This window comes from Oreochromis niloticus, linkage group LG12, assembly GCF_001858045.2.
Source record: "Oreochromis niloticus isolate F11D_XX linkage group LG12, O_niloticus_UMD_NMBU, whole genome shotgun sequence".
Lineage (NCBI taxonomy): Eukaryota > Metazoa > Chordata > Actinopteri > Cichliformes > Cichlidae > Oreochromis > Oreochromis niloticus.
The window spans coordinates 25,903,722-25,931,714 of NC_031977.2; the positions used below are offsets into that span (position 1 = coordinate 25,903,722).

The following is a 27,993-nucleotide window of genomic DNA, read 5'->3' on the forward strand; positions in this document are numbered from 1 at the left end:
ATCATGTACCCCAATTTCACTAGTGGAGAATAGATTTGTAGTCCGTCATATCAATGTAGTGGCAGCCATCCTTTCTGACACATGTTTAGAGTGAAAAAATGCTATTGTTTATATCAACATGCTCCGTTTACAACGTCCACTGACTTTTTTTTTTTTTTTGCTACTGAGCATCCTTGAAATACACAAAGAATTAGTTTGTGAAAAATATTTTTTTTTCACCTAACTTTACTATCTGCTCTCTCCTTCCTGTTCCTGTACAACATCTCTCTCTTCTTCCTCCCCACTCAACTAGAATTATATTCATAGGAAAAAAAGAAAAATATAATCTTATGATAATTATTATAAGAGCAGGTTAGGGATCCATAATTGATAACAGTACAGCACACTACTTAGTTATGTAAAATCATCATCAATGAATGTAGAAAAACAGCAGCTACAGACAGCTTTATAATTTTTGGTGAATTTCACCACATCCACCCTTACCTGTTTATTTTTGCTCTCTCTCTTTGCCGTTTTCATCTTGCTCTCTCATTCTCTGTTCCCTTGTGCTGTCACCCAAAAGTTAAATGTTACAGTTAATAAAAGGCATAAACTGATCCATATCAATTTACAGCAATATTCAAACTGAATACAGACTGCTGCTGGACACTGACTTACAAACACTGAAGCCAAATTCGGCCACAAGAGGAATAGAAATTTTTAACAAACTAAAATAATAAAGTCAGGTCCTTGCTAATAAACTCTAGTGATTTAAGCTACAACCAGTGTTGGGCAAGTTACTTTGAAAAAGTAATTAATTATAGTTACTAGTTACTTCTTCAAAAAAGTAACTGAGTTAGTAACTGAGTTACAAGATTTTAAAAGTAATTAATTACTTGAAAAGTAACTATAGCGTTACGTTAAAAAATTTTTTTAACCCTCTGGGGTCCAGGGTATAATTGGCCATTTTTAACTACTTTTGATTTTCCCTCTAAATTTCACCTTTAAAAACTACTTACTTTGCCTTGTTTGGTATCATCCTTTTCAGCACAACCTCACATGTCTGAATTTACAGTTATGTTTTCATTTTGACATACTGTATTAACACAATTGATCTAAAATCAGGCAAAAAACACAAAATCCAATTAGAAAAAGTTATATTTTTTACTGTAACAACCACAAACATGTTTAATGAATCATATTTCATAACTTTAAATGCGAATATAAATTGTCAATTTTAAAATCCTATGCACAGGTTTTGAAAACAACAAAGTTATTTGTAGCCATTTACCTTTTACCCTTTTTTTAATAACCACTTCAAACTATTAGGTGTTCTGCATTAAATAAGATGCCGCACAAATAATTTGTGCCACTCCAAAAAAATAATTTCTGTCCACTATAAAGGAGAACATCACAGCCTGATACCTGCAGGTCTGACAGCAGCAGGTGTATCACTCATCCTGTTTTTTACCTGGAGACAGCAGTCGCCTCATTGTTCTGACACACAGCACAAAACTATCCACAACACTACACACTAACTACACAAGACAACACATTAACTACACACTCTAAACATGCTAAACGTCACAAATCTCTCACATCTCAAAACTCGCGCTCTCTTTGTTTTGTTATTTTATTTTTTGGTCATAAGCAGAGAGTGCTTGCTAGCGCTGTCCTAGAGGGACAGTAAACATGACGAAACTATTCAGGAAAAAAACACGCGTATATATTGATTATCATGACTCTGGTTTTACGTGGCCTATTAGCACAATTTTTAAAAACTATCACCTTGTTGCTTTGTCATCTTAAAGTGGTCGTGTGATTGGCTTACCACGACTACTTTATTCTTCCTCAGTCAAACAGCAGCACTCATGCGATTGTTTTGCCCCCTAGCTCCAGGTGTTGCGCCAAAAAGTGATCATGATTGCCATCCGCGGGAGCGCGCGCAGCTGCTTAAAGCTGTAGCGCCCAGATTACTTACGTGCGGTAAGCTGAACACAGCTTCAACCGTCTGTTTGTTGACGGTTGCGACTGCACCGCATTTTCTTGTTAGTAACGGTAACGGCGTTGTAACGATAGAAATAGTAATTAGTTAGATTAATCGTTACTGAAAAAGTAACGCCGTTAGTAACACCGTTATTCCCATCACTGGCTACAACAGCATGTTTTGGACCCTATTTAGAGAAAAAATCAAATTAAGCGGACGCTTTATAAGTCACAGCAATGTCCCCGCTTTATCAGAACAGTTTGAACTTTTGCTATATTTGAGTTAAAGTGTGTTTTAAATCTGCATCATGGATTTGTGCCACGGCATTACTTCCTTATTGTCATAGTAGGCTATGCGGCAGGCAAGGGTAGGATCCAAACACAGGACTCAGAGGCGGGAGAAATAAACCAAAAGAGGCAGCTTTATTGCAATGATACAAAAATTAGCAATGAGCAGAGGGAGATTGAGGACTTAAATACACACAGGATAACGAAAGGATGGGTGACAGGTGGGAACACAGGAGGAACAAATCAGACATACAGGGAGTGCAGAATTATTAGGCAAATGAGTATTTTGTCCACATCATCCTCTTCATGCATGTTGTCTTACTCCAAGCTGTATAGGCTCGAAAGCCCACTACCAATTAAGCATATTAGATGATGTGCATCTCTGTAATGAGAAGGGGTGTGGTCTAATGACATCAACACCCTATATCGGGTGTGCATAATTATTAGGCAACTTCCTTTCCTTTGGCAAAATGGGTCAAAAGAAGGACTTGACAGGCTCAGAAAAGTCAAAAATAGTGAGATATCTTGCAGAGGGATGCAGCAGTGTTAAAATTGCAAAGCTTCTGAAGCGTGATCATCAAACAATCAAGCGTTTCATTCAAAATAGTCAACAGGGTCGCAAGAAGCGTGTGGAAAAACCAAGGCGCAAAATAACTGCCCATGAACTGAGAAAAGTCAAGTGTGCAGCTGCCAAGATGCCACTTGCCACCAGTTTGGCCATATTTCAGAGCTGCAACATCACTGGAGTGCCCAAAAGCACAAGGTGTGCAATACTCAGAGACATGGCCAAGGTAAGAAAGGCTGAAAGACGACCACCACTGAACAAGACACACAAGCTGAAACGTCAAGACTGGGCCAAGAAATATCTCAAGACTGATTTTTCTAAGGTTTTATGGACTGATGAAATGAGAGTGAGTCTTGATGGGCCAGATGGATGGGCCCGTGGCTGGATTGGTAAAGGGCAGAGAGCTCCAGTCCGACTCAGACGCCAGCAAGGTGGAGGTGGAGTACTGGTTTGGGCTGGTATCATCAAAGATGAGCTTGTGGGGCCTTTTCGGGTTGAGGATGGAGTCAAGCTCAACTCCCAGTCCTACTGCCAGTTTCTGGAAGACACCTTCTTCAAGCAGTGGTACAGGAAGAAGTCTCCATCCTTCAAGAAAAACATGATTTTCATGCAGGACAATGCTCCATCACACACGTCCAAGTACTCCACAGCGTGGCTGGCAAGAAAGGGTATAAAAGAAGAAAAACTAATGACATGGCCTCCTTGTTCACCTGATCTGAACCCCATTGAGAACCTGTGGTCCATCATCAAATGTGAGATTTACAAGGAGGGAAAACAGTACACCTCTCTGAACAGTGTCTGGGAGGCTGTGGTTGCTGCTGCACGCAATGTTGATGGTGAACAGATCAAAACACTGACAGAATCCATGGATGGCAGGCTTTTGAGTGTCCTTGCAAAGAAAGGTGGCTATATTGGTCGCTGATTTGTTTTTGTTTTGTTTTTGAATGTCAGAAATGTATATTTGTGAATGTGGAGATGTTATATTGGTTTCACTGGTAAAAATAAATAATTGAAATGGGTATATATTTGTTTTTTGTTAAGTTGCCTAATAATTATGCACAGTAATAGTCACCTGCACACACAGATATCCCCCTAAAATAGCTAAAACTAAAAACTACTTCCAAAAACATTCAGCTTTGATATTAATGGGTTTTTTGGGTTCATTGAGAACATGGTTGTTGTTCAATAATAAAATTATTCCTCAAAAATACAACTTGCCTAATAATTCTGCACTCCCTGTAATAAGACAGGGGAAGCAAAACTGAACATGCAGAACACAGGACGAGACACTGTTAAAATAAAACAGGAAACAAACTGAGATGTAGACTAAGACACACTGGCTTGACACTGGGGCCAGGCGAGAAACAGACATGGGGACGTGACTGACACTAAACAGACACAAAAGGACCACCAATCATTGAGATGAAAAAAACAAACAAACGTGAAAATAAGACTGACTAACCACAGGAGGAGACGAGACACTGAGAGAGAGAAACTTAAAAATCACAAGGAACTGAAGACTAATTCAAACATACTTAATAAAAGACTTAAAAATTATCATGAAACTTGAAAGAACAGAAAGTTTTAAATATTAAGTAACAAACTCCATAAACTAGAAAATGCTAGATCATAGTATGTTATAGTTTCTTGGAATTTACTGGTGCTTATTAATAGTTTGTTCAGAAAGACTAGCAGCACTACAGCTTAGAGTTTGAGATCTTGAAACACTGCTATTCTGCTGTAGTTGGTGCTGGAGTCCTGCTGCTAAAAACCAGTGTTAGAAGAATAATAAACCTAGGAACGTAATGCCATAACATCACTGTGGTACAATAAACCATTTCTCATCTGAGACTCTAACAAACATCTACCTTCTTTTTACTTTGTGTCAGATGGCAGAGGGAGACCAAGCTGCCAAGAAGAAGAAGCGAGGGAGCCAGAACCCGGTTCTGGCCCGGGGCATCGGTCGCTACTGCTGGTCTGCTCGCAGGGCTATATATAAGAAGAAGATCAAGACCGCTAAGACCAAGAGGCAGACCTGTGGTGCCATACAATTTTTTTAATATGGATCAAACACATGCCACTTTTTCTTTGCCACTTTTTTAGATGATAATTTGTTTTGCTCCAAGTGGAGAATAAGAGTAAGGCTAGACCGAAGGCTAATGTCATCAAGACTGTTGGAGGAGACAACAGTTCGGGAGGCCAGTCGCGTGGCCAGCAGTGGACACGATGGTGATCTGGAAGACGACGAAGCAGGCAAAGCAGGTCTAGGGGTCAACCATTACAGCGAAGACCAATGGGTGACAGCACCGGAAACGTCAGAACCCTTCAGGTGGCTTGGTTGGTGGCTTGCGGTGATTGGCAGGTGGCCTGCTGAGGCGTGGATTCATTGGTGGCTGGCAGCAATTGAGATGGAGACCCTCGGGAGACCCTTGGCAGGTGGAATCCACTCTGGTGTCGTGGCAGGCAGCGGCGTGGAGTCCATGGCAAGTACTGGCATGTAGTCTGTAGCATGCGGCAGAGAGAGACCAACAGGCTTGGTCCAAGAAGCAGAGGGCGGTGTGGCATCTGAGCATCCCACAATGCAATTAACATGCAACATGAACGCGACAACAAAGGTGGACGTCGAGGCAAGAATATACTTGTTGCTCTGTCTGTGCCTTTTCGTCAGAATCGGGGAACACGGCATTGTTTTTCGTAGCCATTTCCCCCTTTGCCGGGTTTCAGAAATGGCGGTGTTGATATTCATGAACAAAATGCTCTCATGAATACACTCATGAGTATCACAATTTAGGACCTTCTCAGATTGCTTGGAACTGTGGCCGAGGAGGTACTAAAAAAGTATCTGGTACCAGGTACTCTGACCAAATGGAAAACCCTGAAAACTGAGGCAAACCGAACCGAGTTGATCCGAGGAGGTATTTATAGAAAAGGGGCTATAGCAACAGAAAATCATTATTTGGACTACAAGTACCATCACACCTTAACGTAAACTTAACGTAACGACGTTGGGCAACACCCTTGGCCAGCGTCCTTATATACGTCACATGCCCGGATGTCGGTCTTTTTTTCATAGCAAAGGTAAGACAGCCGTGCCTTCGTGTTACTGTAGGAAAACAATCTGCTTTCATCCGTGTTAGAGAATAAAAAATATTCTCTCCAACTATCATGAGACGATTCTTTATGTTTAGGCTATACGGTAAACATCATTATTGCCACGATTTATTCGTCATGTTACTGTAGATATGTTTAGATGTGCAGGTTTAGGCCGCCAGCTAGCCTCCGTACAGCCTGTAACGTTAGCTAGGCTGGTGGTAGAAACGTGTTGTATTCCTTCAGTCCTCTTTGTTATTTACTTTTTTAATTCGCTGTCAGTGTTTGGGTACTTCATTAAACCATGGAAATTTTAAGAAATTAATTTCGTCTTAATGAAAATGAAGAGGAGAAATGTCTGGTTGGCCGGGAAAGTTGTATTAAGTTGCTAATGGCTAGCTAGCGATACTTGTCATGGTCAGGGTTGTCAACTTTAGCGAGTTTTCAGACCCCCTTAGCGACTTTTTTTTCTAAAGAGCGACTAGCAACAAATCTGGCGACTTTTGCTGGTGTTATTGGAGACTTATGATGACTTTTTGACATGAAAGCATGCATCGCTCTTACTCTCAACAAGCAGTGGGTGCTGCCGTGGGCACTGTTGCTACCCGGAAACACAATCGGTACCACGCATGTGCAAATCTTACGTCACTTCCTCTCTTTGCCAACATTGCGACAGTTAATGTATTTGAATGACACGGTTAGCACCCAGTTAGCTCCTAGCATTTCTCAACAGCTCTGCCTTCTTTTCGACTGCCTGGGACATTTAAACAATGGATAATCCGTATACAAACAAATTCATGCTTTTCTCCTCAACAGAGAGCGTCCCCTGATTGGACAAGGCTCTGAATTTGGACACCCCCGCTGTTTCCGGCCGGACAATAACAACGGTGACATTTAACTTATTTTATCCGATAAATAAACATTTTAAAATTCAAGTTTGTTGTATATATATGTATATGTATACCCCCCACACAACAGCCCTTTTGAATTTCTCCCTAATTCTGAGGTATCAAGGTTGGCAAGTATGCCTACGCGTCCAAACTGCAATAGCGCATGGGCGAAGCCGCTGCTCCCGCCCTAACTGAAACGCTGTCAGTTCTTCTTTTACAGTTACTTTTTGTGGAACACAAGGTTTAAAACTACTTAAAAACACAAACACACACACTAAAAGTAACTCCGCCAGAGTGCCTATTTCGGGTCACTTTTGCAGGTCCCAAGCCCAGTTAAAGGAGGAGGGTTGGAATTGTGACATAAAAAAAAAAAAAAATGCTAAAAGAAATTTAATTTGTAGTTTAAATATATTCTAAATGCGTTTAGTGTGTTTTTTTACTCACTTTATGTCTCTTCCACAATGTTATTTCTCTGGCCTACAGTGTTCGTTACAATTACATAAGCATGACCAATTATGCAAATTAGGCGATGACATCATTTAGCAACTTCTAGGGATTTTTAGGACAGCCAATAGCAATTTTCCTTATTGAGGAGTTGGCAACAGTGTTCATGCTTCTGCATTTGTGATGGCTCTTTGGTAGCAACCAGCCAAATCAGTTTCATAGTATTTTATAGTTTCTTAGTATTTACTGGTGCTTATTAATAATTCGTTCAGAAAGGCTAGCAGCAGTACAGCTTAGGGTTTGCGGTCTTAATACTCGCAGGTTACAATAGTTGAGACCAAGATGAGGGCAGACCTGTGTTACCACACAAATGACTTAATATTGATCAAAGACATGCCACTTTTTCTTCGCCACTTGGTTTGATGATAATTTGTTCTGCTTCAGGTGAAAAAGAAGAAAATTAATGGTAGACCAAACACCACTGACCACAAGAGTGTTGGAAGAGACAACTGTTCAGGAGGTTGGTCACGAGTCCACCGGCAGACACAACTGTGATCTGGAACCCAACAAAGAAGGCACAGCGGGTCTAGGGGTCGACCATTACAGAGAAGACCCATGGACGACAGGACCAGAGGCCAACGACGGGGCGAAGGCGGGACCTTTCAAGTGGCTTGGATTGTGGCAATTAGCAGGCGGCCGGCGGCGGGGTGGATTGGCAGGTTTTCTGCTGCAGTGTGGATTGGTTGGTGGCTGGCACCCTTTGGAGGATTGGCAGGGGGATTCCATGCTGGTGTCCGCGGCAGGTGGAGGCATGGAATCCGCGGCAGGTCTCGAGGTGTCTGCGGCAGGCAGCGGAGAGGGACCAACTGATTCGGAGTGGAGTCCACTGCAGGTGACTCTGGTGACACTCTTCTTTCTGGTGCAGTCTTATAAGGATATTAATGACAAGCCACACTGTTGAAGTAGCAATGCCTCTGTAAGCACACTGTAACATCATGACATCAACAATACTGGACATAAAACCTGTCTTCAGGTTTATGTCTGTCCTGTACTGTTGCCAGCAGACAAGTTAGGAAAATATAACATTTGAATACAGAGTCAGAAAAGAATATTAAAATATGCAATTATAACTAGTTTTAATATAGTTATTTTTTTGTGGTGCTCTGATGGAGAAGGGTTTAAACTCGCCTATGCTACATAAGCTCCTTTTCCATTAGAACCTATTTGGGCCGACTCGCCACTAGACTTGGATCAAATGATTTTCCATTACAGTGTAGTACCTCGAAATGTGCATGGTCTCCAGACGTAATTAATATGCGAGATGAATGCTACAACAAAGGTGGACGTCCAGTCAAGAATATACCTGCTGCTCTGTGTCTTTTCGTCAGACTCGGGGAACACGGGATTGGTTTTTTGTAGCTATTTCCCTCGTTGCTGGATTTCAAAAATGGCGGTGTTGATATTCGTGAACGAAACGATCTTATTAATCATTGAGTAACGCCTGTGACCCAGCCAATCAGTGGCATGCAGTCTGACAATGTCACAATTTATCACCCGCTCGGATGGCTTGGAACTTTGGCAGAACAGGTACTAAAAAATACCTGGTACCAGGTGCTATGACCTAATGGAAAACCCTGAAAACCGTGGCGAACCGTGCCGAGTCGATCCGAGGTATTTGTGGAAATGGGGCTATAGCAACAAAAAATCATTATGTGGACTACAAGTACCATCACATCATGTAAACAACGTAATTACGTCAACGCCATTGCCCAGCGTCCTTATATACGTCACATGCCCGGATGTCGGTCTTTTTTTCATAGCAAAGGTAAGACAGCCTTGCCTTCGTGTTACTGTGGGAAAGAAATCTGCTTTCATCCGTGTTAGAGAATAAAAAATATTCTCTCCAACTATCATGAGACGATTCATTATGTTTAGACTATACGGTAGACATCATTATTGCCATGATTTATTCTTCGTGTTACTTTAGATATGTTTAGATGTGCGGGTTTAGGCCGCCGGCTAGCCTCCGTACAGCCTGTAACGTTAGCAAGGCTGGTGGTAGAAACGTGTCGTCTTTCTTCAGTCCTCGGTTTTATTCATTCCACTAATTCGCTGTCGATGTTTGGGTATTTCATTAAAACCTGGAAATGTTAAGAAATCAATTTTGTCTTCTTGAAAATGAAGACGAGAAACGGCTGGTTAGCCCAGAAAGTTGTATTAAGTTGCTAACGGCTAGCCAGCGTTACTTGTCATGCTTCTGCATTTATGATGGCTCTTTGGTAGTAACCAGCCAAATCAGTTTCATAGTATTTTATAGTTTCCCAGTGTTTACTGGTGCTTATTAATAGTTTGTGCAGAAATGCTAGCAGCACAACAGCTTAGAGTTTAAGGTCTTAATACATTGCTGTTCTGCTGTTGTTAGTGCAATAGACCTAGGAACATATTCCCATAACATCACTGTGGTATCATAAATCATTGCTCATCTGAGACACTAACAAACATCTACCTTCTTTTTGCTTTGTGTCAGATGGCAGAGGGAGACAAAGCTGCCAAGAAGAAGAAGCACGGGAGCCGGAACCCGGTTCTGGCCCGGGGCATCGGTCGCTACTCCCGGTCCGCTATGTATGCTCGTAGGGCCATGTACAAGAGGAAGACCAAGACCACTGAGACCAAGGTAAGGGCAGACCTTTGACACCACACAAATCGTTTAATAATGGTCAAAGGCATGCCACTTTTTCTTTGCCACTTGTTTTGATGGTAATTTGTTCTCCTTCAGGTGGAAAAGAAGATTAAGACTAGACCCAAGGCCACTGTCGTCAAAACCGTTGGAGGAGACAAGAATGGAGGCACTCGTGTTGTCAAACTGCGCAAGATGGTGAGTAATGCATATACACTTGTCCTTGCTATTAAGATTTGTTTTATGTAGGTAGGTAAAATTTGGAATTCTGTCTGTTCAAACACAGACACAGTTAACGCATACAGTGTTTTTAATCGTGCGTGACGTTTATTGCCTTGTGGTCATGTTGTGGTTTTTTTGAGGCAAACATTTGTCCATAAAGTTTATATATTGACAACAACATACAACACGAATCTGAAGTTTTATTTTCTACTCCGACAGCCCCGCTACTACCCCACAGAGGACGTGGCCCGTAAACTGAAGAGCCATGGGATCAAGCCTTTCTCCCAGCACAAGAGGAACCTGCGTGCCTCCATCACACCAGGAACTGTCCTCATTCTGCTCACTGGACGCCACCGTGGAAAGGTGACAACAGTTTCTGCCATATGCCTCAATAATGAGTCAGTCTCATCAATTAGCAGGAGCACTTTCAGCTTTGCACAGGCTGACCTTTTCAGGCTGTAGCATCAGTTGATGATGTCACATTACAGATGAATATTCAGTTGTTTTCATGTCACCTGGTTTTTCTTTAATGGAAAGTCCACTCTGGGTGTCATAAGAGCAAGGATCTTGCTTTAGGACCAAATCAGCTCTGCTTGCCATAAGTTAAACTTGCTAGAATCACAAGGTGTTTTATTTATTTATTTAGGTATTATGTAATCAAAAACAAAAACTGGCACCCATAGAGGATTTAGTCAACACCAAAGGGCATAGTCATGAGTTTTGTTAATGTGGGTCTCGTATACTGAACCATAATGGACACTTTTGTTTTTCAAATGGACAGAAATATCACTGGAAGTTAGATTAGTACCTATTTGTGGTTCCCTCTAAGGCCCATTCTGAGCCATGAAAAATGTGATATCATGTAAATCTGTTGGCTTTGTTACTCTAGAAGAGCAAAAACAAATCCTCCACAGTTGAAAACTGCCTTCATGCCGTATGAAGGATCCATAGCAGTGAGAGCTTTGGTGTTGGTCATGTTTTGTTTGCATCACCAAAAGTCTAATTCATAGTTTAGGTCAATATAGAAGAATTGTCATAGTAATATTAATGATGATTTACAGTTTTATAGGTCAGCAGGCAGTTGATGTTAAATATAAACTACATTGAACGTGAACTGCATCACTGCATGAACACGCCAGTGATGCACTCAGTCCACAGTTAATGGACTTTGCCAAAAGAACCCGAGCTGAGGCATATTTCAGCATAGTTTGCTAATGATCTGTTGCACATTATTTTCTGCCATGAATTATGATAGAACTTTAAATTTTTTTTTAAAAAAGTGAATAGATGCAAAACGCATCGTATCAGATAAATTTTCCCTGAAAATAAACCTGCTGAAGGTTGTTTATCAAACACACTGGGTACATCACCATAATCACACCCTCACTACCACAGACATTGTCCCTCCTACTCTTGAATGCTGCATGGGCGAGTTATGGAAGCGAGCGTTCCCACACACTTCAAACTGCGGCTGACCTAAATAATACTTCAGCTGTGGAACTGAGAGGCAGAGAGGCCCTTCATTAAAATTAGGAGAGCACGTCAAATAGATTTCTTTTCTCCAGTCTTAATAACTTGCCATTAAAGCCTACTGGGCTTATTAAACTGGTCTACCCACTACCTTAGTTAAAATGTTAAAACGGTCTTATTCATGGTGACACAGGATATATGGAGCAATGGATGCAGTAATGTTAATTCTTAATTCTTTAATGCTCAAGTTACACTTTTTATTTCAGCGTGTGGTCTTCCTGAAGCAGCTCTCCAGTGGTCTCCTGCTCGTCACCGGTAAGGATGGGTTTTGTTATTCTTTAAATACTGTCATTACTTCAGTTATGCACATCGCAGTAGAACCTTTAATAAATTACAAGAAAGATGTTGAATATCTTTTAAACTGTTGTAATCTTTTTCCTTTGCACAGGCCCTCTTGCCCTGAACAGAGTCCCCCTGCGCAGGGCCCACCAGAAGTTTGTGATTGCCACAAACACCAAAATTGACATCTCTGGTATGAAGATCCCCAAAACCGTCAACGATGCCTACTTCAAGAAGAAGAAGCTGAGGAGGCCCCGTCACCAGGAGGGAGAAATCTTTGATACAGAAAAAGAGGTAATGTATATATTCTGTTAAAATGAATTTTTACTGTACTGAAATGAGCTTTTGGATTAAAGACGTCTGACTCGTTGGTTTTCTTCACGTACAGAAATTCCAGCTGACAGAGCAGAGGAAGGAGGACCAGAAAGCCGTTGATTCTCAGCTGTTGCCCCTCATCAAGAAAGTACCTCAGCTGCAAGGGTACCTGCGCTCTTCCTTCTTCCTGTCTAATGGCGTCTACCCACACAAGCTGGTTTTCTAAATGTGTTGAAATAAACAGTGACCGCCTCATGCCATGTCTCCTCTGGTTTTTACTTAAATTCTTTGCATATGGTCCTTAATAATGGCCAATTCAGTAGCACATTGTAATATACATGTTCATCTACATGGGTCAACTATCCAAAGCAATAAAGGGTGGAGAAGTATCAGAAGTGGTGTGATTTAAAAACGTAGTAGCAACAATAAAAATGAATGTTTACCAAGGAGCTTGAGGCCAGCTATGTTTGTGGTTTGGAGACTGACACAAACACTGAAGCCAGGGGATAGGGTTGATGAATAGGATTAGGAGTGAGTTCAGCTTATGGACGACTAATGTTAATTGGCCATAAGGTGAGATCAAGATGATATGGATGTGGAGAGAAGTGTTCTAGCTGTACTCTTAAGGGGTCACTACAGTGGATCATCTCTCCATATCGCCTATTGTTTTGTTTTTTTTGTGTGTGTGTGTGTTTTGCGTGTCCTCTTTTCATCCTCCATGGTCTCATGGTTAGCATCAATTTAACAATATATTCTCTCCCTCCTGGCATTTCAGTCTTGCCCGTAATGTTCTCCAAACTATTCACCACCTCTTTTTTTGTATGATACACCCCTACTTCAATCTTCTCCTGGTCGCTCTCTCGACCAGGAGAAAATCTTTAACCGCAATTCACCAGAATTTGAAGCAACAGGGGTGTCAAACTCCAGGTCTCAACGGCCGGTGTCTTGCAGGTTTTAGATCTCACTCTGGGTCAGAACACCTGAATCAAATGATTAGTTCATTACCAGGCCTCTGAAGAACTTCGAGACATGTTGAGGAGGCGATTTAGCCGTTTAAATCAGCTATGTTGGATCAAGGACACATTTAAAACCTGCAGGACACCGGCCCTCGAGGCCTGGAGTTTGACACCTGTGAGCTACCAGGTGAGTGGAAGGCCAAAGAGGTCAATGAAAAGGGAGGATTCAGGGTCAACTGATTCAGCCAAACTAAGAGCTTTATGAAGAAGGTAAATTTTAAGCCTAAACTAAAAAGTAAAGATGGTGTCTTTCTAATTCCAAACTCTGAGCTGCTTCCACAGCAGAGGGACCTGACAGCTAAAGGGTCCCATTCTACTTTTAAAAATACAAGTAAGGCAGGAGTCATCTGTTGGGATGAACTATTGTTAGGATAATAAGTTATTAGGAGGTCTTTAAGCTAAGCATGGGGGTTGATTATTCAAGACCTTGTATGTAAGAAGGAATTCAAATTTGATTCTAAATTTGATGGGGTGCCAATGAAGAGAAGCCAGCATGGGAGAAATGTGCCGTCTTTATAGTCTCGATGAGAACCTACCTGAGACAGGATGTTTCCACCCTTTTATTAATATTGGACAAATGTTAAAAAGCAATCCTACATATGCACATTTGAGGACATAATGATCAAAGTCCTGGGTGCGGTCAAGGCGGCCAAGATAATGTCATTTAGAGTAAATATAGACATGTTTCTAAGACTTAAGGACTGAGTACATTAGCCTCACTTTTGTGTCAATATAGAATAAAACCCTAAAAACATGTACTTCAGTTGATTTGTAACATCTGGCTTTATGATTAAAGCTAGGTGGCACCTGAATAGTAATGGATCTGTATGCAATGTTTACCAGTATTATCCAAGGATAATGCATTGGAACAGATCCCTGTTGAATTCTGTGACTCATCATTTACATGTCCAAATTCAATGTCTGTCAGTTAGATGCAATTCAAACCACTGTAGCGCAGTTTGTGTTCTAGTCTCTGTTATTGTGATCAATGCTAACAAATTCTGCACTGAAGTCTAGCAGGACAAGCCCAGAGATTTCAGATATGTCAGACTTTTTGTACCACACCACTTAATCCTGCATTTCTTTCTAATGGATTTAATGAACTAAAAGACGCTTTGTCACGTCAAGACCTGAGGAAGCACAGATTGGAAAACGCTTATCCTGTACAAATGTAACCCCATTACACCATCCTGGAAAGAGACCGGGAGTTGCACAAGTCATGATCATCTTGTTGATGGCAGGGGTTATAGATGTGGCTTCCAATCTGAAAGCGGAAATGGAGTGAAATGACCACAGCAGGCATTGGACCCAAACAGCTTAACAGCTACACTTTAATTAAAAAAATGACATGTCTAATGTAACAAGACAAAAATAAATACAAGTGTTTCATCTCTTTAACATGGCCACGTTTTAGTTTTTAGTTTGTTTTTTTGTTTTAAATCTTCAAAAACAACAAAGTAGAAAGCAGCACAGAAAAAGGCAGCGGCCCCTTGCCAAGGAATGATAAGTGCCTTTTGTGGAGTCAGTCCGTATTGTATATGGTCAGCTGGTGTCGGGAAAACGCTTTCCCCTCCTCTCTCAGCCAGACTTAAACAGCAGAATGGCCACCTGACCCAAGTAGAAGTAAATGAAATGCTTCGTCTCATGAGTCACGTAGCTGCCAAAGTTCCTCCCAACAATGCAGTGCCAGGTTGGGTTATACTTCTTGTCGAACTCCTGGGTGGAAGAAAAAAAATTTTTTTTTTTTTTTTAAAGTGCACAAATGTTAAGTGGTGCAGACACTTCCTGCAAATCCTATATAAGACAAGATGATGGCCAAAAGTATGTTTTTTTTTGTTTTTTTAAACAGGTGAAGATTTCTTGCACTCATTAGATTGTAGTGAAAATTACCTGACCATATCATGAACCATATTTTCAGATTATTTTCAAAAATATTAAGAAATTTAATTTTTTCCCTCTATCATTGGGCAGGGGTAACTGAAAGCACTGAATCTGGAGAAATAGAATAGAATAGAATAAACCTTTGTTATCCCACAGATGAGAAATTTCAGTGTTACAGAGCTCTTACAGCAAGGGAAAATAAATTATAAAAGGAAGACACAAGGATGTCCTATGAACATAAGCAACTGAAGTTTGTATATACAGGTAACAATGTACAGAATATGTATGGAAAAATTGGAAAATTGTACGGAGATATGTATGAAATGTACAGTCATCTAAACTTAGCTGTCACAGTAGGCTAAGTCACATTTTCCACCCATTCAAGGTAAAATATCTGGTCAGATATAAACATATACAGAAAGAGCTGCAAGAAATCACTGAACCCAAATTCCTCATGATATTGGTTTCTTTCCCTACACCACAGAGCTAAAGAATGTGGGCATGAGGCTTCTGAAGGACAGACAGTTGGAGAGGAACAGGTTTCCTCAGGAAGAGAGGAAACAATTGCAAATACCAGGCAGGGTGTGTAACTTGCAATGATGCACAGGATGGGTGCAAAAATAGCCTCACTCTTCTAGATTTTGCCTGCATGCTTAAGTACAGCCTAGTTTGTGCTTTTTAAAAATGTTTTCTGTTTAGCTTTACCTTTTTAATATATGCAGCGATGTCTTTCTCGATGTTGTACTTCTCCAGGGCCTGAGTGGCACACTCCACGGCGTCCTGCTGCATGTCCTCCGACATGTCGGCATTTTTGATCACTGCCTTTCTGTCAGACATGGTTGCCCTGGGAAACCAAAACACAGCGGTGAATTCATCATCCTCACAGGCACACTGGCACGCACACAATACCGCTGACTGAAGAGCCTGAGCATCCTAAGAGTCCTCATCATCGTCTGACTCCCTTTCAACTGCTTTAAGATTGTAGCGACAGAATAAGAAGGGGAAAAACGCCTATTTTAGAGACGACGCCGGTATTACATAATACCTGATACATAATATTTGAACTAGCTTTTTCTACAAGTGTTGCATAACTTCAATCAGCTGCAGGCTCGCTGGACGCGCGCTCTGCGTAGTTTCTATGGATACGCAGAACATTGCGATTATATAGTCTCACATTTTCCGAGATTTCAGCCACAAGCCTGTGAAATCAGACTGCACAAATTAAACCACATTGCTTCAACTGCCCTACGTTAGAAAGCAGCGAGAACGGACGCCTCTCGCTATCCGCTTCGGGGCATAAGTTATCAAAATAATACATCCACAGCTCCCGTTAAAACGTAACGTTTGTCAAAAATAGTACTTAATCTGAAGTAAGGTGTCAACAGAAGAGTGGTTTCCTAGCACACACATGGCCACATGCACAAACGATGATGATGCGTTAATTAGCTAAAGCACCATAACTAGCTGATCATTCATCCCGAAAAAGAAGAAAAAAGGAACAAACATCAGTTAACCTTACACGCAAACATCACGGCTTCATTTGCAAGAGAATTAATTAAAAACAAATTTCTGCATGCGAATTGCTTGATTTACCTACTAGTCTCTCGTATACTGTTTGTCTAGTTTTAAAGAGACGACCGCTCCTGAAGTGACAACTCCCGCGAAGTGGTTGACACAAAAGTAATGTGGGTGTGTAGCGGTAAGAGACTGCTGGCTCGACGTGTTCCGATTGGCTGATATTAATGCACAAAGCGCCATCATTGGCTGACTTGGGCCTATCTTGCTGGTATTTCTGCTTGCATTTTATTTCAACCCATCATGCCTTGCGGCTGCTGCCGTTGCCATGGCAATCGCTGTAAATAACTTGTACCACCATTAGGATTTACGACCAATTAATTTACCTTTTTTTTTTTTTTTACAAAAACAAACAAAACACACAAAAAAACAATAAAAAAAAAAAATCACAATCATGTGTAGAAAGTTGTATTTTTCTGTCATTTAAATTAATTGTTTTGTAAGAGAAATAAAAAAAAACAAACCAAAAACCGTAATGCCAGAGTACTTTAAACGTCTTTCTAGTCGTCTTATCGTCGTTACGACATAATTTTTTTTAATGCCATAGAGAAATATAACAAATATAAATATATATTTATATATATTATTATATTATTTATATTAATTATATTATAAATATAAGTTTATATTCATATATATATAAGAAATAAGAAAAATAATATGTCTCAAAATTATTCACTCATATTTACATTAACCTAACATAATTTAACTTAAAACCTAAGAAATAAAAACAAAAACAAAAAACCCTGTTGTATAGAAGGGGAAAAAACAAATGAACAAAAATAGCCCATAAAAAACAGTTTTTGGTAAATGCAACCTACCCAGAAAAATGTCCCAGCAGTAAACAAACCATAATTGTTGAAAATATGACTTTCAGCTTATATCCCAAGGGTTATATGAATATGGTATATGAAGTATTACCTAGTGATTTACATTACAGATTTTAAATGTTATAATAAATATAAAATACAAATATGGTTTTTGTATTCCATTTACTTCACTCATACATACAGAAAATGAACAATTTGCATTAACCTCACAGATCCTTTTTTTCTTACACGTTTGTATAAACATGTAAAAAAATATTAAGTTGTTAAGTTTTATCCTAATTCAAATATTCAAGTTATGCATCTTTAGTCTATCCCCTTTCAAAAACAAAAGCGTTGAAGATATGATTATGGTAACCTTCACTACATAGATTTGTTTCACACAATCTAGATTACTTAACTCTACCAGTGCAGTCACACAGCAATGGAGCAAAACAAACAAACAAACAAACAAAAACCCCACCAAAACAACTAATTTGTCAGAAGATTTCAATGCCAATTTTGTCCCAAACCAGTTGTATTTGTAAATAACCAGCCTAGCGTGTGAATCATACATTCCTTGCATGTTTCCTTATAATTTCCAATTGGTCTGCCCAAAGTAGAAGACAAAAATACAGTAACATGTAAAAAACTATAATTTAAAAACCTTGCAAAACTAAAGCAAAGTGTTAAAGAGCACCATTGTCGAGGAGAACGCTCTGATGACCACAGTCTTCATCGTTTGTGATGTTGAACAAATGTAACAGGAGCCAGTCAACAGTAATTACTTCTTGCAGGTCATTATCCTTTTTTTTGGGCTTGTCAAAAATTAAAGGTACATATGAGGTAAAATAAGACATAATAAATTACTACTGAACATGATTTTAAAAATCTGTTTAAAAACTGATGCGAATGCCTGACTGTGAAGAATTAAACCTCAGGTAATTTTTTTCTTTCAAAGCATTGTCATATTTATATCACAATATCATGACTGGGGAAGAAAAAATTAAAACAAACACTAATTAAAATGGTTTCACATCATTTTCTATAAATGTCATGGCTAAGCAGGGAAAAGAGTAACACACCAGGAAACATTTATTTTTTTTTAGTTCTTTTCTTTTAGGAGAACTGTGGCTTTAATTCCAGGTCTAACTGTATTGCTTCACTCGCTGCGTTCCTTCGGCTCCCTGTATTTGTACTGGATGTAATCAAAGATGTCTTTCTCACTATCCACCAACAGAGGCTCCCCTGCCATACCTACAACAGAAACACAAAGGAAAACAGCTCATGTTAAAAGCTTATAGTATGAATCACTCGTTGGTGACGAATGATATACATTTTGCTCAGAGCTGGAGAAGAGTTCAGGGAATTCAGTTTTTTTTCTGTGGTTTTAGTCGTTGTTGTGTTTTGTTTTGTTTTTTTTCTTTTTTGGGGCCTAACACTCACCAGTGACCCCCAGTGGTCGTATAGTGTACTCATTGAGAGTGAAGCCCTTCTCCAGTGCGTGGGTCCTCATATTTTTATTGAAGATGTCACTGCCAGTAAAATACAAAACTCCACAGTAGTACTGATCCTTGGGAATTAACCTTTGAGAATAAATAAAAGACTGTCAGTCAGCAGGAACAAACTACATGTTAAAATATCAAATACAAAAATAGGGTTGCCTCTTTACTGTCTGTGCTGAATAACTGGGAATGCCTGGTACTTGAAAAACAGTACAGGCAATGTTTTAATTACAGGATCACAAATAGATCCCATAAATACACAAAATTACACATAAGAGCATAGTGCTTAATTATGATTACACATAATCTTGACAAAGAATCCTGAAGCAACAAAATGAATCCCATGAGCCTATATAAATGTTTCAAATGTAAATGACCAATTTAAAGAAGGGCACCTAATATCAATACGTCTGTGAAGGTATTCCTCCTCATCCTCATCATTCTGCTGCAGCTGGCAGACTCCCTAGAAAAACAAGATCCAGAACATCATGACCACAGTCATGCGCTACAGCGACTGGGTGTAGTTACAGTACTAACGACATTACAAATCAGTACATCAAACTCATACCTCCTTCAATAAGACAGAAAATAAACAAGAGGCCTCACCATGAACTTGGTGTCTCCTTTGGACAGTGTGTCAGTCACAAACCCGATGGACTCCAAATGATCAACCACGGCATGAAGGAGCTTTGGCTGCAAAAAAGAAACAGAAGAAAAAGTAAGATTAAAAAGACACGTCACCCTGTAATTAACCTGAGTGATGGAGTTAAGTCTTACCTGCTTCTCAGTCTGAGAGGTGTAGTTTGGATGGGTCAGCAAAATATCAATATCACCACTCGATGCAGCACCTGGAGGTTATGAACAGTATTAAAAAAGGTTGAAGTGGTATTGCAACCTACAACCTATGGACCAGTAACTTTATAAGAGTACCTCTCCTGTAGCTTCCACAGATTGTTCCAATATATTCTTGATCAACTTTCTCCAACTCTCCAAGAATAAGAGTCTGGGTAAATACAAGAAATCACAGTGTAAGGGCAGTCTGTATGAAAAAAAATAATTTGAAGATATCAGAAATATAAAAATGCTTGATCACCTCCATCTTTTCCATTTCAGCTCTTGGAATCCTTTTCTCAAACTCTTCAAAGTACCTAAAGACAGCAAAAAAACCTTTAATATCTGAAACATTTTTTCAATATATTAAAATACATAAAACATTTAGAGATCTTGGGTTCCTGAAAAGAAGGCAACTGGACTTCTTCAGGTTTGTGAAGACGTTTTGGATCCAAGAGTCTTCTTCAGTTCTGAAATATTTGATGGAAAGTCACAGGTATTATGTAATACCATGCGACTCTCACTCAGATATTTTAGAACTGAAAAACCGTAAGACAACCATGATCTGGATGACCAAGAACCTACAAGACAACATCTGGAGAACATTTAGTCACACTTACTTCAGGCCAATCTGTTGATGATGGTTTAGCTTGTGCTCGATCTTTTTCAAATCTAAAAAACAAACAAAAAAACAAAATCAAGAATCCTTCTCATTGGAATTTATTCTATATTTACTTATTTTTTGGTTTCTGCCTTTTTTTCTGGATGGTAAGTAGAGAGGACAGGAAATTGGAGAGAAAGAGAGGGAAATAAATGCAGCAAAGGGCCACAGGTCAGCTTGAACCTTGCCTGCTGCGTTCTAGCCATGTGGCGTGTGGCTGCCTGCTCACGGCACTGAGCTAAAAAAAATTATACTAACCATACAAAATATGTATCAATTTTAATTTGAGGCAAATGCTACACAAACCTTCTAAAGTCTTCACCCCTTCTTCAACAAACTTCCTGGCAGCAGCAGGTCTGAAGTGAAAATAAAGCACATACAATATTACAACAGAAAGTCAATAATACACTTGCTATATTCTAATTCTGAATATGAACATATAATTTTTTATCATACGTGCAGAGTGAACAACCAAACAACATACCCAATTCCAGTAACTCTGGTGAGGAAATTGATGGAAGAGCTAGTGTCATCGTTTCGGATCTGTTGGAAGATATAAATGTAGCGCATCAGTCTGTGTAATAACTCAGTACATAGACATAAAAATAACTATTAAAAAATTATTTTTACAGTGTGACATCAGTAAAGTGATCTCTTAGACTCACCTTTTCCAGTTTCCTAAGTTTGCCAGTTTGCAGAAACTCATCAATCTTTTCTGCTATTTTAGCTCCAACACCATCCTATTGAAATGTGACAACAATCATGAGGGTGCTGCTCAGCAGTGTGATCTGCAGTGATTATGTAAGATGTGCAGAGAAGCTGTTGACAAACAGGCTACAACAGAGGCCATCACATAAACAGCAGCATGAGCACATTAGTGGTAGGCCAGATAAATAATGATGGGGGCGCTGCCAGGTTTAACAATGTCATTGTGACAGTGAAAGTCACACATTTTAAAGCACATGGAGAGGATGACAGATGACCTCTGATTTGATAACATGCAAAGAGAAATCTCCAGTTCTATATGCCAATTCTTTTGTTAAGAAAGAAGATATTTCTTTCATTTATATTTTTTATCTATCAGTCTGCCTATGACAACTTATACATACATACACATACATACCAGTTTCTTGGCCTCTTCTCCACTTTTGATTTTGTGAGGGTACTTAGAAATCGTAGATGCTGCTTTCCTAAGCACAGAAAACAAGGGACCGTGTAAGTCATAGCAAAAAACATATGTAAAATTGAATTAGGCCACTTTTTCTTTAGGTTAATTTCTTTTAGATCGTAAGTGTAAACATGACAATGCTATGATACAGCATACAGCAAAAACCTAATCATAAATCCAGGAAGTTTATCTTGTACTCTATGCTTTTCTGGTGGACTAGAACACTAGATCATACTTCTCCTATTATAGCTTATCTCAATTGCCTCCCTGCTAAATACAAAATCAAATTTAAAATCCTTTGATTTTAAATGAATGACTGGGCTCCATCCTATTACGTCAGCAGAGTCCTTCACTCTCGGACTGGAGGCTTACTTGGCTTACTGGATCCTAAGTAACAAAGTTGTAAAGATTTCAGCCATCAGCCCCTTTCCAGTGGAATCAGCTTCCAGTTTTTTCCTGAAGAGACAGTCATCCTCTCCACTTAAAACTTCCTTTTTGATAACGACAAGGCCGGATCAGGTATCAGTTTTGAGCCACTTCTTAGTCACGCTGATGCAGGCTCAGGCTGCTCTGGGGCTTCCCATGATTCAGTTAACCTCTTTTATCACTTTATGTGTTATATAGCACTAATGGATGTAATGATTCCTTTTTTACTACCTACAAGTTCCTGTTGTTGTAAACAGGTCACTACAGACAGTCAGTCCTCCCTGAACCTAGTTCTACTGGAGGTCTTTTTGGAGGTCCCCCTGTTAAAAGGGAGTTCTTCCTGTGAAGTGCTGCTTATCCGATCATGTGGGGTTCACTCTAATAATGTAGTTTTTAAGCAACAAAAAAAAGAGTTATTTCTCTTAACTGAAAGTGTTTTAAAGACATTCTAATTCAATAGAATGTTTCTTTTAACATGAGTCTATACTTAGTCATATAAGAATAGACTTATATGGGGGCGTTGTACTAACACCATCATTTATGGCCGAGTGGACGTAATACACTTGAAACGCTTGTTTTATGAAGACCAGTGACTGGGACAGGTTTTCACATAATTATGAGCTTACCTGTATGCATTGTATTTGTGTATTGCTCTGTTGACATTTTTCTCGTAGTTGGCCAATTCTGGAAACAGAGGCAGTGTTAGGACAAGGCAAGACTTCACATTTCCCTCATGCTACTTTATTCCTGCTACTTAATCTTCTGCCAACTCAGCTGAAGGTAGAAGGCATTTAAATGACAAGGCAGATAGCGAGCGAACCAAATCACACGTGTAAGCAATCCAGATAACTAGATGCAACAACTACAACTCTATATTTAGAATATTTTGATACCCGCTACTCGTGCAGGGTTAGTTTACCAGCACGGTTGGTATTTATATTTAATAACAGAACCCAACTTCCATGCTAGCAACGGTTAGCTGAGTTCAACAATCTCTTAACGTACCGACGAGAAAGTCTGTTATTCCCTCATTTAGGGACTCCTGCGGCGCTTTCCTCTTGCTCATTTTGAATCTGACAGTCTCTCAAATAAACACTGGAGAGATATATGGGCGTTTATGTAGGCACGAGAGCCTGAAGCTCTTTTTATTTCCAGCTAGCCTCCTACTAGCACGTTAGCTTAGGCTAGCTCTCACGCCAAACAATGAACGATAACGTAGAGGGGGCGGGGCGTGCGTAAAACGTCATCGTTAGCCACAACATTCACATCTGCTTCAACTAGTATAATTATAGTATAATAAATAATAAATAAATATGACACAAAATGAATCGGAACAATCGAAAATTACTGAGTTCTAGTGTATTTCTATATTTATTCATGCAATGAAATTAACTAAAAAAAGCTGTAGTGCATTGTTTGGTAGGTTTTAACATTCCAAGTTACAAAAATTATGTAAGTACGTACACAGTAACTTCACAAAAATGTTCTTTATTATAAATCATTAGCACATCCATACCAAAGAAATCACATCTCAGCAAATGATGCCTAAAGATGCTCTTTTGTATTTTGTAATAAGCTTACAAAATGATTTATTCACATTTTAAAAATAATTTCACAACAAACAGCGTAATGTTATCTAATGCAACTAAAAAATGAAAGTTAATCTCAATAAAGCAATACATTTACTTAGCCACTTCCTTCCCTCCTTTTCCTCGTGTGTTAAGAATCTATTTTTACAAAAACTCTGTCCCTGGAGAAAATTTTTATGGCTTCTTCAATTTCAGAAAGCCTACAGTCAAGTTGGGCCCGGCGTGAGCGAATACTCAGATTGTCAGCTTTGAGAGGCAGGGAGAGCAGCTCCGTCACCAGGGAGCGGTGGGCTGAAGAAAAAAAAATGTCAGAAACACATAATTAGTGAGGCAACTACTGATGTTCATTCTGTACTATTTACTGTACTTACTAAGCTGCTGTTATTGTGACGGATGGCTGAGCACTGGAGGAAGAAATAATAGGCTTTTCAACAGACTGACAGCCCAGTCTTTTTTCCCCCTTTTTTTCCTACAGCAGTGGATTAGTTTGCCATATTTATAGTCCAGATTGTTTGGCCAAACTGATGAAAAATCAAACCAAGAAAAGAATTTTACTAGAAAAAAATAATTTGTCTCTTCAACTTAAAGGTGGTGATCCAACCACAACTAAGCCTTGATACGTGCTTCATAAAAGACTTCCTGGATTTCTCAACACACAGTCCAAAGACTGGGCCAGCACATCCCATCACTAGATTTAAGACTAATCTACCAGCTAAATCTTAATCTACCAGTTAAAAACACTGTGTAGTATCTCAGTGTTGGGCATTCCCGTGGCAGTTATCTACATGTATGAATGTAAGGGAGGAATCATACTTTCTTTTAAGGACTTCAGAGTCTCCTGTCTCTTATTCTCAGGCATCAACGTGTGTCCAGCTGGGATCGTAGGATCAGGAGCATTCCTCCTCCTTTCTTCTTTCTCTTTACGCCACTGCTCCTTCCTTTCCTGAAGGCTATATTAGTGTCAATGTCAAAGGGCAGAGAGGAAAAAAAACAAGGGTGTCAAAAAGGTCAAAAGTATCTAGTGGTGAAATATCATGAGCATTAAGCACACTGACACTGAAGGTTTCAATAACACTCACTATTGAGGAACCTGGCCCTTGACTGCACTGGGTACAGGCTTATCTCTGAGGTTTGTCAGTGACTGGGACCTCCGAAGCACAGTTTTTCCTGCAGTCCGGGCATTATGTTTTATGAAGTCTATTGTCTGACCTTGAACCTGTAACTGCAATTTAAACAATCTGTAGAAACATGTTTAAAATGTAGATGTGAACTTCTAATAAAACTTTAGCAAATCTCACTTGCAAGTCCAGGTCCTGTGTAGAGTTGCAGGAGGCCCGACGCTGCTCAGCTACACGTGAAGTTTTGGACTGTGGCCTCTGTGGGGAAGCAGACCCACCACAGGAATGCGCCTTCAGAAAGTTTTGACACTGTGGCTTAACACTTGGACTGGAAACCTTCATAAAAGAAACAGATTGGTCAAAACCTGATGAGGAAAAATAAAGTGCTCACGGATGGGCATCTTTCACAGATGTGCTTCTTGCCTGCAGCTGAGCCATCACCTTGGATGGGACATTCTGGTATTTTGAGGTGGTCCAAAGAGCTTTAACTGGAACAGCGCGTGATTGTGCCCTCCCAGCCTCCTGCTCTTTGCAGCGTTTCTGGATCTCTCGCAGTCGACGGACATTCTCTTTACCAAAATCATGCATCACTCGCTGTTCTGAGGGTAAGAAAGACTGTCTTAATTTCCTTTTAACACATGCAATCATTCAAATTCATTATTTTCATGCTTTCCATAATAACATGCTAAAAAATGCCAAAAGCTAGTACGTCAGTGTTCAATATTAATAACTAGTAGTTAAAAAAACCCCCACTTACTCTGTTTTGGAACAGGAGAGATAGAAACACTGTCTATTTTTAGTAATTCCCCTACAATCCCTTTCCGACCTCGTTCCAGGATATGGGTAGCATTGGGGCTGATGCGGGGGTGTTGTGCTGGGGTACGAGCACTGTAGCAACCTGGGTACAACACAGGATCTGGAGCAAGGGGCCCTGAAAGCAGGGCCAAAGTTCCATCATGGTTTCCCTCTAAACGACCCCGAGCTGGAGGAGAAGAGAAAAATAAAATAAACTTGAGCTAGAATTATTAGAGTTTTGTATTTGTTGCAGTTTTTAAGTATTTTGGGTGGCTTTAAAGCCTTTATTGTGATTTATTATAAATATTTAGTTTTCCATTTTAGTTTATTTGAAATTACTGAAATTTTAATATCCAAAGTGGGCCTGGTCATTTCAGTTTAGTTTTTATTAGTTTCAGTGTCATTCCTGTCCTAGAAAACACCAAACAAAACACCAAACACCAAAAATCCACAGTGTATTTAATTTTGATCATAATTATAGTTTTTTTAGTTTTCTTTTCTTAAGTCCAATTTTCATGGTTATTTGAGTTTACCAAAAATATTGGTTTATCCAGACCAACTCACCCTATGGCTCTTTAACTTTGTCTCCAAACCATTCAGCCTAAGCTGACCCTCTGATGGACTCATTTATAATAAACAAACATCTTCAGCTGTGCACCCTCAAACTTTGGCTCCTGTCTTTTTGTTAGTGCCACCATCTTCAAAGTATAAATCATAGCAGGTCTCATTACTATCTTATAAACTTTCCTTTTCACTTTAGTTGCTATCCTTCCATCACAACCCCCCCAACCCATATCTCAATGCTGCAATATGTAAATAAAGGATTGTGTAAAAAAAAAAAAAAAAAAAATTATTACTCTAAATTAATTATTACACCACAGCCACGTGGCTGCACCCCACCTGAAGCTGGTCGCTTGTAGTACTGGGGAAACAGAGAAGGATCCGGGGGAATTGGCCCAGATATAGACGAAGGTCCCTCACACATCTGAAAAAGACTTTGTGAATTATTTGCTAGTGTTACTTAAAAACACGTAAGACTGCTGATTTAATTTGGCCTGCACCTTTCTAATAAAAAGTAATTAACCCAACTCATATAGACTATACAGAAGAGCAGCTTCTGTACCTAATTCAGCTGATCGGAATATAGTGATTCTTCAGAATATAGTAGTGGAAATACATGTTCTTCCTCTGTTTCAGGGCTTGCTAAAGGCTAACTATTGCTATTGTTAATTACCTCGTTGTAAAGTTATCCCCTCAACACATTTTCTTTCGACGTATTCAGTATAAGATACAAAACACGCACCTGTTTAGTCACGAATAACTTGCAGGTAATCTTAACGTCGCTGCAACCAGCTGCATTTAGGCTAAAGAAGAGACGGTAATCTATTTACCTCCGTCCCCTGTTGTTTATCAGTTGAGTGTTTTCACGCACGCTGATGACGCCGAGGTCTCGGCACTTGTTGCAGTACTCCTCACCATGGCAACGGAGCAGGCGCACACAGAAATAGAGCAGCCGGGCAAATATTATTCATCGAAAAGCGTATATAGCGATCAAATTCCTGAAAGAATAAGACAAAGACAAAGCGCAGGGCTTCTTAAAACACAATAATAACTGTAATCATAACTAAAACCTCTAAATCCAACGGTTCCTGCAGTTTTAAACCCTTAATCCTGTCGCTCTGTGTAAAGGAGGTATAGTGACCCTGCGTGTTGTCTTTCAGGATCAGCAGTACTCTCTTCTAATTAATTATCGAGCTACACTCAAATCTTAACAATCCCCCTAATCTTAGCTAATGCAAAAATAAATATAAATATGACCAAATATCTGTCAGAGCATGCAGCGTAAGTACACAGGAGGTACCCAGTTTGCCTGATATGCCTAACTCAGGGTTACAAACCCAATCATTCGAAGGGGACATTAGCTAGAGGTCATTGTCATTGACTCCAGAGTGCACTTCTAGTAAATATAGCAGTTTTACAGTTATTATTCTCCCTCTTTTCAGCACTACAGAGGCTTTAACAATATGAATAAAACTTTTCACTAAGGTGCTTGGACTGAGAGTATGTTTACCACATTTCTTTGTTACTGGAGTAAATGAACTATAACAAAAAATATGAAAGATTAGTGTTTGTGGAATTATAGAAACAATTATTCAGTGTAGCAACCCTATTTTTTTAATATAGTATACACTTATATAAACAGAGTACTATAATAAAGCCAGATGCAGTTTTCACCAAATATGACAGTGATTTTCTTCCCTATTTCTTTTTCAGATGTTATCATTATTATTATTGTTATAATAATAATTGCCAAGAACAGATCAATTTTCCCCAGGATAAAACAAATATTTGGATGG

The 27,993-nt window shown here is 39.5% G+C and overlaps 4 protein-coding genes and 1 long non-coding RNA gene across 10 annotated transcripts; 1 reads left to right on the forward strand and 4 right to left on the reverse strand.

The window, feature by feature from the left end:
* Positions 1–144: 144 nt before the first annotated feature.
* Positions 145–808, reverse strand: LOC112841792 (uncharacterized). The gene is made up of 2 exons (XR_003213162.1): positions 484–808; positions 145–288 (listed from the first exon to the last, which is right to left on the reverse strand). It is a non-coding gene; the product is annotated as an uncharacterized LOC112841792 (long non-coding RNA).
* A 5,073-nt stretch (positions 809–5,881) lies between these two features.
* On the forward strand, positions 5,882–12,521 carry rpl6 (ribosomal protein L6). The gene is made up of 7 exons (XM_013274885.2): positions 5,882–5,896; positions 9,770–9,916; positions 10,019–10,117; positions 10,361–10,504; positions 11,878–11,926; positions 12,060–12,244; positions 12,339–12,521. The coding sequence occupies exons 2-7, from the start codon at positions 9,770–9,772 to the stop codon at positions 12,489–12,491; spliced, it is 777 nt and encodes a 258-aa protein (XP_013130339.1). The 5' UTR covers positions 5,882–5,896; the 3' UTR covers positions 12,492–12,521.
* A 2,062-nt stretch (positions 12,522–14,583) lies between these two features.
* On the reverse strand, positions 14,584–16,907 carry dynll1 (dynein, light chain, LC8-type 1). Of its 2 annotated transcripts, none has more exons than XM_003451033.5 (3): positions 16,760–16,907; positions 15,868–16,006; positions 14,584–14,997 (listed from the first exon to the last, which is right to left on the reverse strand). In XM_003451033.5, exons 2-3 carry the CDS (start codon positions 15,997–15,999, stop codon positions 14,860–14,862), a joined length of 270 nt encoding a protein of 89 aa, XP_003451081.1. In that variant the 5' UTR covers positions 16,000–16,006; positions 16,760–16,907; the 3' UTR covers positions 14,584–14,859. The 2 variants fall into 2 exon arrangements, with proteins under 2 accessions (XP_003451081.1, XP_005473576.1); XM_005473519.4 differs by having other exon boundaries at positions 16,756–16,907.
* Positions 16,908–17,712: 805 nt separating this feature from the next.
* On the reverse strand, positions 17,713–23,373 carry polb (polymerase (DNA directed), beta). The gene is made up of 14 exons (XM_003451032.5): positions 23,140–23,373; positions 22,761–22,818; positions 21,664–21,730; positions 21,206–21,280; positions 21,025–21,083; positions 20,847–20,896; positions 20,500–20,551; positions 20,142–20,196; positions 19,979–20,051; positions 19,826–19,896; positions 19,655–19,741; positions 19,444–19,511; positions 18,990–19,129; positions 17,713–18,800 (listed from the first exon to the last, which is right to left on the reverse strand). The coding sequence occupies exons 1-14, from the start codon at positions 23,198–23,200 to the stop codon at positions 18,706–18,708; spliced, it is 1,011 nt and encodes a 336-aa protein (XP_003451080.1). The 5' UTR covers positions 23,201–23,373; the 3' UTR covers positions 17,713–18,705.
* A 233-nt stretch (positions 23,374–23,606) lies between these two features.
* enkd1 (enkurin domain containing 1) lies at positions 23,607–27,271 on the reverse strand. 5 transcript variants are annotated; one of them, XM_019365821.2, is made up of 9 exons: positions 26,940–27,271; positions 26,537–26,621; positions 25,599–25,823; positions 25,265–25,440; positions 25,022–25,177; positions 24,803–24,945; positions 24,537–24,673; positions 24,095–24,244; positions 23,873–24,014 (listed from the first exon to the last, which is right to left on the reverse strand). In XM_019365821.2, exons 2-8 carry the CDS (start codon positions 26,619–26,621, stop codon positions 24,105–24,107), a joined length of 1,062 nt encoding a protein of 353 aa, XP_019221366.1. In that variant the 5' UTR covers positions 26,940–27,271; the 3' UTR covers positions 23,873–24,014; positions 24,095–24,104. The 5 variants fall into 5 exon arrangements, with proteins under 5 accessions (XP_005473581.1, XP_019221367.1, XP_005473578.1 ...); XM_005473524.4 differs by lacking the exon at positions 24,095–24,244 and having other exon boundaries at positions 23,607–24,014; positions 25,668–25,823; positions 27,028–27,266; XM_019365822.2 differs by lacking the exon at positions 24,095–24,244 and having other exon boundaries at positions 23,607–24,014; positions 25,668–25,823; positions 26,940–27,266.
* Between the last annotated feature and the right edge of the window lie 722 nt (positions 27,272–27,993).

Excerpts from the sequence above, each read along its gene's own strand:
- dynll1 (XM_003451033.5), bottom strand. The coding sequence starts at position 15,999 with ATGTCTGACAGAAAGGCAGTGATCAAAAATGCCGACATGTCGGAGGAC. Across the intron at positions 14,998-15,867 it reads TCGCTGCATATATTAAAAAG|GAGTTCGACAAGAAGTATAA; the intron begins GTAAAGCTAAAC and ends TCTTCCACCCAG.
- polb (XM_003451032.5), bottom strand. The coding sequence starts at position 23,200 with ATGAGCAAGAGGAAAGCGCCGCAGGAGTCCCTAAATGAGGGAATAACA. Across the intron at positions 22,819-23,139 it reads AATAACAGACTTTCTCGTCG|AATTGGCCAACTACGAGAAA; the intron begins GTACGTTAAGAG and ends CTCTGTTTCCAG. Across the intron at positions 19,897-19,978 it reads CTGTGGAAGCTACAGGAGAG|GTGCTGCATCGAGTGGTGAT; the intron begins GTACTCTTATAA and ends CATAACCTCCAG.
- rpl6 (XM_013274885.2), top strand. The coding sequence starts at position 9,770 with ATGGCAGAGGGAGACAAAGCTGCCAAGAAGAAGAAGCACGGGAGCCGG. Across the intron at positions 10,505-11,877 it reads CTGGACGCCACCGTGGAAAG|CGTGTGGTCTTCCTGAAGCA; the intron begins GTGACAACAGTT and ends TTTTTATTTCAG. Across the intron at positions 11,927-12,059 it reads TGGTCTCCTGCTCGTCACCG|GCCCTCTTGCCCTGAACAGA; the intron begins GTAAGGATGGGT and ends TCCTTTGCACAG.
- enkd1 (XM_005473521.4), bottom strand. The coding sequence starts at position 26,621 with ATGTGTGAGGGACCTTCGTCTATATCTGGGCCAATTCCCCCGGATCCT. Across the intron at positions 25,441-25,598 it reads CTCTCCTGTTCCAAAACAGA|AACAGCGAGTGATGCATGAT; the intron begins GTAAGTGGGGGT and ends TCTTACCCTCAG. Across the intron at positions 24,946-25,021 it reads CACAGGACCTGGACTTGCAA|TTACAGGTTCAAGGTCAGAC; the intron begins GTGAGATTTGCT and ends TTTAAATTGCAG.